The following is a 15,604-nucleotide window of genomic DNA, read 5'->3' as shown; positions in this document are numbered from 1 at the left end:
CTCACAATTTAGGGAACTTGAATATAGTTAAAACAAATTTCCTCAGAATACTGAGATCTCAGGGGAATTGGGTTGGGCAAATCTTTGCAAGTCAAGATCATGATCATTAATTAAAATAAATTATTTGGGTGTTTTGCCTTTTTAACTCCACTAATTGTAATGTAGCGTATTATTATTTATCTCAGTCATTTGAATCCCTCCTGAAAACTCCCTTCTTCTGCACAAAATAATACTATCTTCTTTGTATTTCTTAAAAAGAAAAAAGCTCACAGCCATCATCCCACAGCTATAACTCTTGGTCCTTCCTCACCCCACTTCCTTCTTACAGTTTGTCACTCGTGTCACCATCTGTAGTAGTGTAGATTGTAATCTTCTAGGAGCAAGGACACTGTCATTTTGTGTATTTTCTGAAGCACCTGGTTTGCTTTTGGGCACTATAAAATTATAACGATTTGTGAAAGCATTGAGGAAACAATGGGCCAGACTCTTCTTTCACTTATACCAGAGTGGAACTAATCCAGCTCCACTGGACTTTAATGCAGTTACTCTTTCTTTACGTTTGTGGATGTTTGCAGGATACTCAAACGTACTATCTGTCTCTCTTAGGTGACACTTTACAATAATGATTTCAACTCTTCTTTCATTGAAGGCAGTGATGGCGAGTGACTTTGCAGTCCCAAGATTTCGGCATTTGGAAAAGCTCTTGCTTGTTCACGGGCACTGGTGTTATTCCCGGCTTGCCAATATGGTGCTGTATTTCTTCTACAAAAATGCAGTAAGTGTTTGACTTGACAGTTTTGTGGCTCTGCATGTTTCCAGGGTTTATTTTGTGTGAAATGAACATGAGGTGAGCCTTCAAAGGGTTTATAAATAAGCTCCAAAGAAGCTTGCAGAGTTAAAAGACAACTGGCTGCCATTCACAGGAATAGCAGGCCCCACTCTGTGACAGTGACAGTGTGCTGCAGAATGTGCAAATTAGGTAACATGAATAAGAAGTGCTACTTAACGAAAGTTTCTTTATAGAGCAGTACCTTTCTCAAAAATCTAGCTGGCTAGGTATAGGAGCCTTTAATGCCAAGTTCACCCTAGCGGATGAGTTTTCTCTTCCTAATCCTTGTGCAAACTGTAATTTGTCCCCAGAGATCTGAGCTAATTTGGGCCATCTATATTTATCAGCCAAGCATATTGGAAGTGTTTTTGTTTTCCCTGACTTCCTTCAGCCAAATAAATACATCGAGAAAGGAGCACACTGCAATACCTATCCAAGTGTGGGCCTGTATCTCCTCCCAGTTACACTATGACCAGTGCCAGTCATGAATAACTCCATTACTAAATACGGGGCTATTAGAAACCCACCTCCTCAGCCCTGCCTGAGTCCCTTTGTATCACTCACACAATATTCAAAGATGCAGCTGAGGATTCCTTTAGCACAGAAGAATCATTGACTGGCATGAAGATACTGTGGATTTGCATCGCCTGCACACTCTGTTGAAAGTAGGGATCATGAAGGAGTGGGATGGGGTGGGACCAGGCCAGACACAGCACTCCTGATGCTCCAGAGCATAATGGGAGTGAGAATATAGCCTCGTGTGTAACTGAGAGGGCAAGTAGCACCCAGTCTAGTTAAAGTTGATTTCCAACTTCTGTATAATCCCTTCTCATAATTTTCTTTTGGTCTAAAGATGCCATGTCAGGTCTCAGTCCAGGGATCAGCAACCTTTGGAACACGGCTCGCCAGGGTAAGCCTCATAGCGGGCTGGGCCAGTTTGTTTTCCTGCCGCAGCTGCAGGTTCAGCCGATCGCAGCTCCCACTGGCCATGGTTCGCTGCTCCAGGCCAATGGGCTCTGTGGGATGTGGCGGCCAGCACATCCCTCAGCCTGTACCACTTCCTGCAGCCTCCATTGGCCTGGAGCGGCAAACCGCGGCCAGTGGGAGCCGCGATCAGCCAAACCTGCGGACATGGCAGGTAAACAAACCAGCCCAGCCCACCAGGAGGCTTACCCTGGCGGGCCATGTGCCAAAGGTTGCCGATCCCTGTCTCAGTCCAAAGGTAACTTTTAATTGTCATGGAACAGGATTGTATTTTTGCTCAAATTGCTGACCAGGATAGGAACATCATGCGTGCTAGGTAAATAACAAAAATAATCATTGGTTGAACTATCTTTGTGTTAACATGGGCATGATAAAAATATTCCAAGCATGTTCTGATCAAGAATGTCATACTTGCATGCTTTCAAAAATAATCATTGGTTGAACTATCTTTGTGTTAACATGGGCACGATAAAAATATTCCAAGCATGTTCTGATCAAGAATGTCATACTTGCATGCTTTCAAAAATAATCAAAGTAAAAACTTCCAAGTGCTGAAGTTCCAAAGATCTCACTAAGCCTTAAAAAGCAAGCCAAATTTGAATAGTTGGCCTATGCTAGTGCTGCTACCATTGGTAAATGCTGGTGTACACAGACTCATGGTTCTAGGCTTGATCCTGAGATGTGCTGAGCATTTGCACCTTCCTATCTATATATTTCTGTTGTGCCCATCACCATGATAAAACTGAACCCCATCAATGAAAGTGGAATATTATACTTTTAGAGAAGTGTACTCAGAGCAATTTTATTTTTAAATCAAAACACTCTCAAGAAATATATATAGGTACATCCCAGTGATCAGCATGCAAGGATTCAATTTATTCTCTTGCATTTTTGTTCAATACTTGTAAAATCTTACATTCCAATACACCCTTTCCCCACCCCTGCCCCCAATTACAAGTGTTATTTTTTCATGCTGTATTTAGTAAGACATCCAACTGCAGACATTTTCTGAAGCTGTTGCCCCCAGGCTTGAAAGAAACTTAAGAATCTCTCTTTGTGTTTGCTCTGCTTCTGCTGCCTTCAGAGCCCGTAAGAGCAATCCTAGTTGCTACCAACCCTGAAACCACAGTGGGAAATAGAATGTATAGTAGACCTGAATGAGTCAGACATATAGTGGCTTCCCTCAGGGAAGGAGAATTCTAACTTCCTCTAAGATGCAAGTACCGGATTCATTCACAGGCAGACCACTCTTGATGAATTGTCCACAGGGAATCAGGATAACTGTGCTGCATACACTCTGCTAGATCTCTACCTCCTTGGGTTTTTCCGTTTGCTTGTATTGTGTCAATTTCCATTTTGCAGTAGAATTTATCTAGCTCATAGTTTAAGCCCCGGACTGCTGAAGAAACCACGCTGCAGGATTTTAAAAGGTGCTGCAGGGTAGGTCCCAGCTGGTCATATGGCTGCTTCGGGCGGCGTATAAAAGGAAGAGAAAGCTGGGTCAAATGGGAGCTAAGGGAAAGGGCACAGCCTCTCCCCTCCTAGCTAGTTAAAGCAGAGAGAGCCTTTCAGGAATGACAGTCAAGTATTTTCAGTTGATTTGCTTTAAATTTTCGTAATTCTTTGGTGGATAATCGACGAGTCTGGAGAACAGGGACGTAGAAGGACTGAGGCTTGGAGCTTTATTTCCTTCCCTGGCTGTAAACCTGCCAAGCAGTTTTCACCTCCCTTTTCCAGGATGCAAGTTGTGGCATCCAGTTTCCCCTCAAAGCTGAAACAAGCATGTCTTCCTCTCCAGACACACTTTACCTCTATTGATAGGTAGACACATCACTAACAGCTGGGCTCGGTAGTTTAAATGAACCCCAGCTGTTCTACGGACACTTTGGCCTTTCTGATCTGGTTGTCTAGCCCACATACATGGTAGCAAAAGTGGGTTATGTGTTTTGTCCATCCCTGGGTGACCCCAACCAAGCTTGGGGCAACATTCCCAAGACCCAGGTCATCACACTCCCTCAGCGTGAATGATTTACCTTTTCATTTTACAGTGAGGATTGCAGAATGATGAATCTCCACCTGCTGTTAATCTGATGACATTGAAAATCAAAGATATTGTGGTGGTCAAATCAAACACAACTTCACTGCAATGTATAGTTCTATCTTCCTGGCTGTGCTTTTCTCATTACAGTCTTGAAAAGAGCTGAAAAGCCCAGTTATTCTTGTGCTATCTACTTTGCCTTTGTGAGCTAGCTAAGTCTCCAGAAAATTCTCAGACTAACACAAGATATTGAAACAGAAACAGGATCCTTCTTATGACAGTAATAAACAACACAATGAGATCTACATTCATGAAATATATGTGGAACGCCACAAAAAATGGTGTCATTCATTTATGTTTAGCTGCATTTTGTATTCGAGAGTTATAATTGGATTGAAAATTAATTTCATGTGAGGCAAAGCCCCAGTCATATCCAAGACCGCAATCCTGTTAAGACTTATACACATGCTTAACTTTAAGCATGAGTAGAGGGAATGGGAATAATAAATAATAGAAGATCAGATGTCCTCAGTGGGGACTACTCATGACTTTAAGGTTAAGCACATGTGCAAGTCTTTGCAGAATCAAACTCAACATGATTTCACAGAGCCACAGAGAGATGATGAATTGAGATTTACACTGGTTTTTTTTCCTACTTGTTTTAAATTCCTGACTGATCATGCTTCCTGTACTGCTGTTTTGATTGCAGATGTTTGTGGCCCTTCTCTTCTGGTACCAGTTCTATTGCGGGTTCTCTGGCTCTTCAATGATTGATCAGTGGTACCTGATCTTCTTTAATGTATTATTCTCTTCTCTTCCACAACTGGTCACTGGTGTGCTGGATAAGGATATACCAGCTGAAGTGCTAATTGGTGTACCTCACCTCTACAAAAGTGGCCAGAAAATGGAGGTAAAAACTTTGCCTTTCAGAAGATTGTTTCTGATGGTCATGAGTTTAAATGAAAACCAATCTTGGTGGCAAAGGACACAATGGTACCGAATAAAGCTAAAGAATGAGAGTCTGAGAAACTGTTTTTCTTGCTTGTTAGCATTTCTAGGTGTAAGTCTGCACTGGGATAAAAGCCCCACAGCTGGCCACGAGGAGGGAGGGTCTCAAAGCCTGGCTTCCAGTCCAAGCCCAAACATCTACACTGCAATTTTGTAGCCTTCAGCCAGAACCCCACAAGCCCTAATCAGCTGACCCGAGCTTTGAGACTTGGTGTTTCCTTGCAGCGTAGATATACCCTATAATAATCCTAACCAAAATATCTAAATGCCAGAAACTAAATATGCCAGAAAAAAGCCTTTTTGTAAACAGTATTTTAAAATATATGGATTTATGTTTGTTAGTGGGTTTGTTTTTTCCTCCAACTTATACTGAGCACCTACCCTTTTAGGATCTAGGTGCTGTTACAAATTTCAAATATAAACACAAAATAAGTCATTTTATATATTGTGTAACAGAGTAAAATGTACTGTTCCTACCATAACATAATGCTGTTTACCCACCAAAAACAAGAACTTGCTCAATCCCCAGCACTTCCACAAGGAGTGGGGGAGGATGAACCAGGAAGTGGGCCCAGAGGGTTAACAAATCTGGGCTCTGGTGGCCCGAGTGGTGAAGTGAGTTGCAGAGTCAGCAGGGGCAGCTCTAGACATTTCGCCGCCCCAAGCACGGTGACATGCCGCGGGGGCGCTCTGCCGGTCGCTGTCCCGCGGCTCCACCGGGAGGTCCACTGGAGGCGCAGGACCGAAGGCACCCTGCCTGCCGCCCTCCCGGCGACCGGCAGAGCGCCCCCCGCAGCATGCCGCCCCAAGCCGCCCCAAGCTCGGGTCATCTGATTAGGGCTCGTGGGGTTCTGGCTGAAAGCTACAAAATTCAGTGTAGATGTTTGGGCTTGGACTGGAAGCCAGGCTTTGAGACCCTCGCTCCTTGTGACCAGCTGTGGAGCTTTTATCCCAGTGCAGACTTGCACCTAGAAAGGCTAACAAGCAAGAAAAACAGTTTCTCAGACTCCCATTCTTTAGCTTTATTCGGTACCATTGGCATGCTGGGACCTAGAGCCGCCCCTGAGAGTCAGAAACCCTTCACGGAAAACACGTTGGCTGCAGCCCATTTCTGTGTAAACTGCAAGGAAAGGGGCATAAGGCTGTTAAGCTAGACCACTTTTGCTGATTGCAACTGCAGTTTTATCATGAGGGTGGCTTCTCAGGTTAACAGACTATCATTGTCAAGAGAAGTCTTCTTGATCAGAAGCCTTACAACAGCTTCCTCAAAGACAACTGGCATCTTGGCCTCTAACGGGAGTCATTGACTCTCAACCAACAGTGCACCCAGTGCTTGGTGCGTTACATTTCAAGTAGTATTTCTAGATGCTATACTTGAAAGAAGAGGTGGGGAATTGCAGAACTGCTCATTTACAGTGTGTTTGTCTTTATCTTCTTTTTCATCAGCTGTTTCTGGGTTTTATATTTCTGCCCTTTGGCCTGCTGCTCCAGAACATTGCAATTAAAGTTCCACAAAATAAATGCCCCTATATACTTCCCAACCGAAAGATGACAAAAATAGCTAGTCACTGATTTAGTTTAAGCTGATTTGGAGGTTTTATTTGGTTTTCTTCATTGACAAACCAGTCTAAAGGATGATTGGTTTGGCCAAACAGTCAGCAGATTGACAAGAGAAATCTTTCATGTTCACAGTAGAATTCTTTCTCAGAGTCCAGTAGAGGGTGGGCCTGGGTTCCCCCCAAACCTCCCAACTCCTGATCAGACACAGGAGAGGCTGTCCCAGACTGTGGGGAAGATCATTGAGGTGAGCAAATCTGCCAGATAAGCACAGGACCTACAAAGGTAGAGGAGGAACTTTGTCACAGTAGCCAGTAATATTCTCACTCCTCTTTGGAAAAGATTTTAATTGGAACAGTCTACATGTTGTTTCATTAGACCAAAGAACACAAGAGTTTTATGAAAATCTCATTTCTAGGCTTAGGAAACCATGAACTAGAGGAAAAAAAGAGCTTAATGAATTCATTTTAAAAAATTATCATGGGAAATGTGTAACCTGCATAAGAACATTAGTAAAATAAATGAGCATTTTACCAATCTGATGTTTACAAAATTTCCTCTATATCCAGTTGTTCTGTATAATAATTCATGTGAATGTAAAAAATCGTTAAATTATTTATACTAATGGGTTAGTAAAATTCAGTGCTGTTTCTTAAGGACTGATTATATTGCTGTGTAAATATTAATTAAATATTGTTGTGGCTTTTCCTTTCAAAGTAAGCTGCATACTTCCACATTTAATCTTTCTTGAATATATAGTTTTTTATTTTATATGTACAAGACTTGTGGCCAGATTTTTAAATGTGTTTAGGTGCCTAACTCCCCACTGAAATCAGGCACAAAATAAATTTAAAAACCTGGCCCTTAAACCCCAGTCCTGCAAAGATGTAAGTATGTGTTGAAGTCTGAATACCACAAGTATGTAACTCCACTGAAGTCAATAGGACTAATTATAATGCAAAAAGTTAGGCATGTATACAAGTCAGTGCTGGATCAGGAGCTTAGTTCGAAATTATACCCTCTTGTGGAAAAACAAACAGAAGAGGATGCTTTAGAGGCAGAAATTCAGGTCATGGAAATCCCAACTAATCACTCCATCAAGAGGGTGGGGTTTGTTGGCCTCGGAAAGGAGAAGAGTGATGAGGTTGTCTGCACAAGCACTGGAAGAAATACATTTCAATTCAGATTTTTGTCTAGTACTAACAAATGGCTTCTTCGTTAGACTCTTACTGTATGTTTTTGTGTCACAGGAGTACCAACCACACATGTTTTGGATGAACATGATTGATGCGCTCTATCAAAGTCTAGTTTGTTTTTACATCCCTTTTTTCGTAAGTTATCCATTCAGACATCCTATTTCATGCAGTGTGAGGAGCAGACCTGAAAATACAGATTAAAGCCCCTTTCCTTCTTTTCAGACTTACTATGACTCAGAGGTGGATCTATTCTCCTGGGGAACTCCCATTACCGTGATAGCTCTTTTCACCATTATATTACATTTGGCTATTGAAACCAAAACTTGGGTAAGTCATCCACAGGGAAATTATATAGGAGCCTTGGGGATATTTTACCTATTTCCTTAGTGTCACTCTTTAAAATCAAGAAAAGTGTGTTTTACTCCCTCAGCACTATTTTTATCAAGTATTTTAACCAAACATGAAAATGGTTTGAAACTGTGAGCAGTGAGCAGCTTTGTAATCCTGTTTGTAGAATGAGGATTTATGAAATTACACTGGTGTAAATACATTCTGTGCATGGATTTTGTACCAGAAAATTAAAAATCAGTTTTTTTCGCTGTTTCTTCTAGACTTTGTTCCACTGGTCATCTTGTATCTTCAGTATCCTTTTATTTTTCATTGTGGCTCTGGTTTATAACGTTTCTTGCCCAATATGTTATCCTCCATCCAATCCCTACTGGACTATGGAAAAATTGATGGGAGAGCCTGTGTTTTACTTGATTTGTATTATATCACCAGTTGTTGCATTACTGCCCAGGTATAGTATCTTCCCCCTTCCCCAATATGTGTGTGTATATGTATATACATATGTATATACATGTGTATATGTGTGTATATGTTAGTGGCTGTCTACTTTGGGATAGAATGAGAGGAAGGATGAAGGGATGTGCCTGAATATGATTTGGGTGATGGGCATTTCTAATTGTTTTTTTCTTTTTTATTGTTAGTCAGCTGAAGTATATTATTAGCTTCATTTGATTATTTAAGGCTGCTGGCTAGCAGAGTCCAATTACTTGTGTATTGGTATTATCGCTGGTGGGTAGTTATTGTAGGTCACATTATTGTCAGGGTACTCAGAGCTCTTTGGGCAATCTTTTTATTTTAAATGTCTAATCTAAGGAAAATGAATTAACTGTGGTACTTGCCTGTATAAACTCTTTCTGTTAAAGTAATTGTTATACTCTGTTCTGTGGACATTTTTCTCTTGATAAAATCTCAAGCAGATCCTCTTTCTTTGATTTCTTTTCATACGTACATTTTTCCTCCTTCAGATTTCTGTACAGAACCCTTCAGGGAACTATCTTCCCAACCCAACTTCAGCTTGGACGCCAATTGAATAGATTGCCTCCAGAGACTCACAGCCAGATTCTGAACAGGTTGAATATCAAAAAGGAAACCATTCCCCAGAAACCGCCATGTGCAGAACATTCCCCACAGAATCCTCTGTCAAATGATAGTGATTGTTTTAAGGCCTGCAACCATACCCCCTCTTTGCAATCATCTCAGTATGGAAATGATCCAGCTTTCCCATCAAATACAAAGGCAGAACACACAACAGGATTGAGTGTCACTGCTTCTCCTCCTGAATCTTTGTTATGTGGGGGAAATAAACGCTCCTCAGTGGCAAACAGTCAAGAACAATCCCTGGGATTTCATGAAATTATTCACAACACTTCAGAGATGGAGTCAATGTCTGTAGAAGAAACGTTCCCATGGAACACAACAGTCGACCAGTCAGGCTTTAGTTTATTGAACTGGATCACATCAACTCCCCTGTTCAGTCGGTTTGGGAGAGTTTTACAACTATCACCACATCGTTTACAAAATGAAGCACAGGACAACATGTGTGTGCTTGGCTCCATATCTTCTTTGCATCGGGATTTCAAAGGCTTAACAGGGAAGAACTCAAATGATTTCCAGGAACAACTTAAAGGGACCCCAACTAATTGCTGTAAAAGTGAAACTCTTGAAACCACCTTCTTATGATATGGGCCTTGAGTACATTTATATATTTTCTATTTGCACAGATGTATAGTGAAATTACTCTGTTTCCAGAGATGAAACGGGCAATCAAAGGTACAAAAAAATTATTTAAAAAAATGTTTAAGTGCTATATATTAAAATAAGAGCTTTAAATATAAAGAAGAAAATACACTTGAATTTCCCAATTCGCTCTCTTTATTTTTTTCATCTCATTTTATAAGAAAATGCAGGTTGTTTCTTTTTCAGTTGCTTCTCTTTCATTCTGGCAAGTATTGCAAGCAATGGACCTACCTACCTTGTCCAAAAGGTTTGAATTTCAGGAGCAATTATAGACATGATTATAGTTGGTTCAGCAATCATGGAGGGGAAAAAATATAATGATAACACTACATCCCAGCAGTTTGGATAATTTGTCATCTGATTTAAAATAAAAAACCTCTGTGAGGTCTGACAATCAAGTTTTTAAGGTGAAAACTGCTGGACACATCTTTTGAAAATAACATACCTCTTTGTAAATATTAACAGTTATCTCACCACCATATAAATACACCAGCATCTTATAAATGTCACCATAACTGAATATCTCCTCAGCATTTTATTTCTCGTGATAAAACAATAAATAAATGACCATCCATAATACAAAGTGGTTGCCCAATCTGGCATTAATAAGAGTTCAGAGCTTCACTTGTAGTCAGTAAAAAAAGCTTGCATTTGGCAGGGCAGGCCATTCATTTTTAAAAAAGACTGTTTTGCTTTGTAAAGAGATGTTGGGGGTGGGGTGATTGTATGTTGTATGTGCAGTATGATATCAGTCAGTGGGAACTGAGAGTACTCTCAGCATGCAGCAGTCTGCTCCATTGAAATGCCACAGAACTTGCTGAAGAATGTAGGTCCAGTTTGCTAAAGAATACAGGGAGAGCCCTTTGTTATAGATTACAGCCTCTTTCACTTCTAGTCCAGTGACTTGAAGCCCGAGTCATTAGTGACCATCTTTACCTTGGGAGGCTGTTTTGGGTTTGCATCCATAATCACATAGCATGTGCCATCTCCACACACAAACTAACATGGGATATAGTTGTCATGTATTGTCTTTGCAGCTTGAGTTTTCAGAACATCCTATTATTTACTATTAGTTATATAAGCTCAAAACTTGCACAGCTCATTCGCTGTGTGTTGACAGGAAATCCCCAGCCATATTGGCTCCCATGGAGTCCCTCAACCTTAAGCCCCAATATTTGCCAGACACTGGTTTCTAAGCCTCTCTGGGTATTTTTAAAAGGGTTTCCATGTTGGTCTCTTCCCACAAACACAGACAGAATTGGTCATATCAAAATGTGAAACCTGAACAAAGGGAAGAAGTAAAAGCAATATCAATAAAGGATTAGTATCAGCCTTTATTTATGATGCCCTGATAAAATGTGACACGCAATCATACATCAAACTACATTTTGGAATGAGAATATTTCTATCCTCATTATGAAGTAGGTGTTGAATGTGCTAAATATATCCACCACATTCATATATTCTAACTTTTCATTGAACATGAGATTGACTTGGAGAAGGACTTGTGATTCAAGCAGGATGTTATCAGTTTTTCCTCACCTCCAAAAAGAATGTGTTAGGTCTAAAATAGAGGAAATCTCTCTTCTTTTTAACAGATTCTTACTGGCAGAAAGTGTTGTAATGCATCTACATTCTATATGGTTGCCTTAGGAATTAGGCAATAGATTTCTACACATGCTTAGATCACCAAATGCATCCCACAGAATCCTGTTGGAAGGATTCATTTGTCCAATTGATCTTGCAGATGTTTAACATGGACTATGCAGAATGTGCCAGAACAAAGAACTCTCCTAGGTGGAGCTACAATCTCTTTTTTTAATGGCAAAGGAAGTAATGGCTCATCTTTTTAAAGCAATATCAGTGTGAAAATATTGCCATCTGGGAGCAACAGTTCCTCAACTGTAAAACAGGATGTCAGGGTGAAATCCACTCCACCCACATAAAGCCAGAATAGTCAGATACCAAGCAGGTGGAGTTTGGAGAGGCTTGGGCCATGAAATCCACTCCCTGCCCAACAATATCTGTGGCCAGGGCAGGAGGATGCTCTGTATGGCCCTTGTGGCTGCGATTGCAGCACAGATCCAGATGCCCCACAGCAGGTGTGCAGGGTGTTGGGGCCACTGGATCCATGTAAATGCAGATCATGTGGCCCTTCCACTTCTCTCTCTGTTATTGTTACTGTGTTGTAGTAGCACCAACCAAGACTGGAGCCCTCTTGTGCTAGGCACTGTATAAACCGATACTAGTGACCTGTACATTGATTTTCAATAGCTAGATATAAGCACAGTAATATTCACAAAGGACTCTATCATCTTACTGCCTCGATTTCAGATGTTATATTTCTGGCAAATATTTACTATGAGGCAAAACCTGGCATATAAAATCTTGAAGTGGAAGCAAAATTGTACCCCAGTATTATTACTTGGTTCAGCTGTATTTAACCTGTATTTAATTATGCGCCAAGATCATAATGCCTCTATTTTTGATGCAGATGTAAAACCAAGACCGTGGCCACTGGTGACTATTGATAGTCCTCTGGTCCAGTGGTTCTCAAAGCCAGTCCGCCACTTGTTCAGGGAAAGCCCCTGGCGGGCCCGGCCAGTTTGTTTACCTGCCGTGTCCGCAGATTCAGCCGATCGCAGCTCTCTCTGGCCATGGTTCGCCGCTTCAGGCCAATGGGGGCTATGGGAAGGGCAGCCAGTCCGTGACGCTTCCTGCAGCCCCCATTGACCTGGAGTGGCAAACCGCGGCCAGTGGGAGCCACGATTGGCCAAATCTGCGGATGCGGCAGGTAAACAAGCCGGCCCGGCCCGCCAGGGGCTTTCCTTACAAAAGCGGCAGACCAGCTTCGAGAACCACTACTCTGGTCCTTTTCACAAGTTCAGAGGTGATACAGTTGATCTGTGACCCTAGCCCAATTTGGATTACATTCCACATTGATTTAAGGGCTTTGTTGAGGAAAACAGCTGATTCCATAGCTGCTAGGGAATGAAAGCTCCTCAGGCCTCTCTAGTTACACAGCTAGAGAGGTTGCTTCCGATTTCAAGGGGCAATTTTCCCATCCACCTAATATCAAATTATGGGTTGAATGGTGAGAATGCTCAACATCTTACAAGATTGGGTTTTACATGACAACTCATGATGGTATTCTTTCCACAACTAATGTCCCAGACTTCACTCAATCGGTTATGACGTTGTGCCACTTTGTCATTTCCTGTCTTAAGCAACTGTGTAGTGTTTCAGTGCCCCACTAAGCTCGTTCCATTCTCTCACTGCCTGAATTTTGGTCATGGGTTAAGTGATCCCTATCAATGGACAGATAGTCTTTGTAAAACACTTTGAGATCTTTATTAATGAAAGGTGCTATATAAAAAATATTTTGCACTTATATTGTTTATATTGCAATATATGGATGTGTTAAAGTATGGATCAAATAAATTACACCAAACCTGGATGTTGCTTCATTTGGTGGTTCAGTGATCTGCTTCCACTTCAAGATCTGCCCTAATCCTGGAATCCACATTAAAAAACCCAAACCAAATAAAACATCTTTTGCCACAGCTATTTTTCAGTTCAAATTATAGGCCCCTGAAGCATTATTCATTCTCAACTAAATTTGGAAATGTATTTTGTGTCCTGACACATGTAGGAGTTCTGGGAAATGGTGGTGGTATAGTAGGCCAGACAGTCCGGATAAATATGTACTGTAGTGGAATAGTAGCAAATACTCACCCCCAACTCCCCAAGCTTCAGAGCCTGAGCTCTAGCTCAAGTCTGTCAGCCTAGAGGTGTGCTTCCATTTGCTCCAAAATGCTATGTAGACGTATCCTCTCTTCCATTACTAACCACCTAAACAATCTGGCTCCCCAAACAACGTGGCAGGGTCTAATTTTCTCCTTACTTTCCAATAACAATCCCTTATATTAAAAATCTATGCAGGTGGCTGCACAGTCTGCAGTTTAAGACACTATTGAAAATGTGCTGTGCTAACTATTGGCTGCCTTCGACTCTCTAGGATTGCTGCCGTGGGGATTCTGGATGCTTAATTAGTGAAAAGAATTCCAACAACTGATAGCGCTTATGTGCGAAGCTAATTAAGATTTCTTAATGTTAATGAATAAGCCATTTAACAGTTCCAGCCTGTGTGTCTTCAATCAAAAAATAAAATTGGAATTACAGCAAAATATCCTTTTTGGTAACCTAAGAGGTACATGCAGGGCCAAATTTTCAAGAGTCCCCTAATTTTGGATGCCCAGCTTTAAATGTGTAGGAGTCTGTTTTTCAGGTGTGCTGAGCACCTACATTCCCGTTGAAATTTAGTTGGAGCAGAATTGATTTCAGCTGGATTTCCTGGCCTTAGCACATTGGAAAATCAAGCCCCAGGTGACTGAAGCTGGCAACGCAAGAACCAAGCAACCCAAAATTAGTGGCCACTTTTGAAAATGTGGGCCAGGTTCCAAGGCTCATAAGTTATATTGAAAGCAGAACCTATTAAGAAACTAAACTCTGGGGCATATGTTTATCTTTTGGCCTTATCTCCAACTTGAACAGTGCCTTCCAAAAAGCAACCGCGAGTCCTGTGGCTCCTTTAAGACTAACAAATTTATTGGAGCATAAGCTTTCATGGGTGAATGTGTCTGACGAAGTGGGTATTCACCCCCAAAAGCTTATGCTCCAATACATCTGTTAGTCTATAAGGTGCCACAGGACTCTGTTGCTTTTTACAGATCCAGACTAACATGGCTACCCCTCTGATACTTAGTGCCTTCCAAGTAGTTTTAGGGGTGTTTGCTCTGTCCAGTAAGTTTCCCTTTGACATTTAAAGTGCACCACCACCTATATCCATGCAGGAGAAGGGTTAGCATATTGTACCCAGAGAAGGTAAAGTCCACAAATTCTTGAAGTCTGTTTTGCCGATGTGATAATTCTTATTAGGACAAATTTTAAAGTGCCATTTGTGACAAATTGGGACATGTGTATAAATGTTTGATAGTAATCTGTTTGACTGCCAGGAGTTACATCAAAAGACACTGCTGAGGGAGAAGCTCACAGGAAACAAAACTATAGCAAGCTCAGACAAAACAGCTGGCGGTGGGGGATGATGACCTCCCTCACAACTTTCAGCCTAGTGCTTAGGGCATTTGGATGTGGGAAATCCCCAATTCAAGTTCCCCCTCTACCTGGTGGGGGAAGGGATTTCAACAGGGCTCTGCCACTTCTCCTGAGCGTGCTCTAAGTAGGGGAACCATACATCCTGTTTTGCCTGGCAGTCTCTTTTTTAAGCCCTGTCCCGGCCATCCCAACTTTTTTTGGCAAAAGTGAGCATTTGTCCCGTTTGCTGTTACCAACTTGATCAGTGTAACCTGCAGTGCACGCACTTGGCAGGGGGGCTGGATCCTGGGTCCCTCCCTCCCAAGTGAGTGTGCTACCGGCTGCACAGTCATTCTCATGCTCTCTTAGAGTCTGTTGGGCTTAAGAGGAACTGGGTAAGACAGACTTTATTTTGAATTTATTTTTGGACTTGGATACTCCAGAAGGGGGTGGACTTTTATTTAGTGACTTAGCCGGAGAGTCAAATCACTGCACTGAGTTACAACAGCAAGTCACTGCAGCTGCCCAAGCAGGCTGAGAAGGGGAAACTGAGGCAGATCTTCTGCAGAGTCTCCCCAGCCCATGAAAGGGCACTCTGAGGGTAGCAGCTTTGTAACAGTCAGAAATCCAGGTGATTTTTTTTTCAACAGAAAATTTTCTAGTAGCCCTAATTATCGCTAGCACTTTTATCCCCACATGAACTAAATGTTTCTGAATGGACTGGGGGGTTGTGATATTTCTGTCTTCTTTTTATACTGTTTGCTTTTGTAGATACGGTTAACTTTTAGTTAGTTTATGTTCTGCAACCAGAGA

At 41.6% G+C, this 15,604-nt stretch overlaps 1 protein-coding gene across 1 annotated transcript in view; it reads left to right on the top strand.

Annotated features, from left to right (window-relative positions):
- The window catches only part of ATP10A (ATPase phospholipid transporting 10A (putative)), a 159,661-nt gene extending 147,392 nt beyond the window's left edge, over positions 1-12,269 (top strand). Inside the window, exons 16-21 of the mRNA XM_030571040.1 lie at positions 650-775; positions 4,561-4,761; positions 7,667-7,747; positions 7,835-7,939; positions 8,224-8,411; positions 8,926-12,269. Coding sequence (XP_030426900.1) covers positions 650-775; positions 4,561-4,761; positions 7,667-7,747; positions 7,835-7,939; positions 8,224-8,411; positions 8,926-9,640 — 1,416 coding nt within the window. The 3' untranslated portion in view covers positions 9,641-12,269. The remainder of the gene's footprint in view (positions 1-649; positions 776-4,560; positions 4,762-7,666; positions 7,748-7,834; positions 7,940-8,223; positions 8,412-8,925) is intronic.
- Positions 12,270-15,604: the final 3,335 nt, after the last annotated feature.

This window comes from Gopherus evgoodei, chromosome 1 (assembly GCF_007399415.2).
Source record: "Gopherus evgoodei ecotype Sinaloan lineage chromosome 1, rGopEvg1_v1.p, whole genome shotgun sequence".
Lineage (NCBI taxonomy): Eukaryota > Metazoa > Chordata > Testudines > Testudinidae > Gopherus > Gopherus evgoodei.
This window is presented reverse-complemented; position numbering and strand designations above follow the sequence as displayed.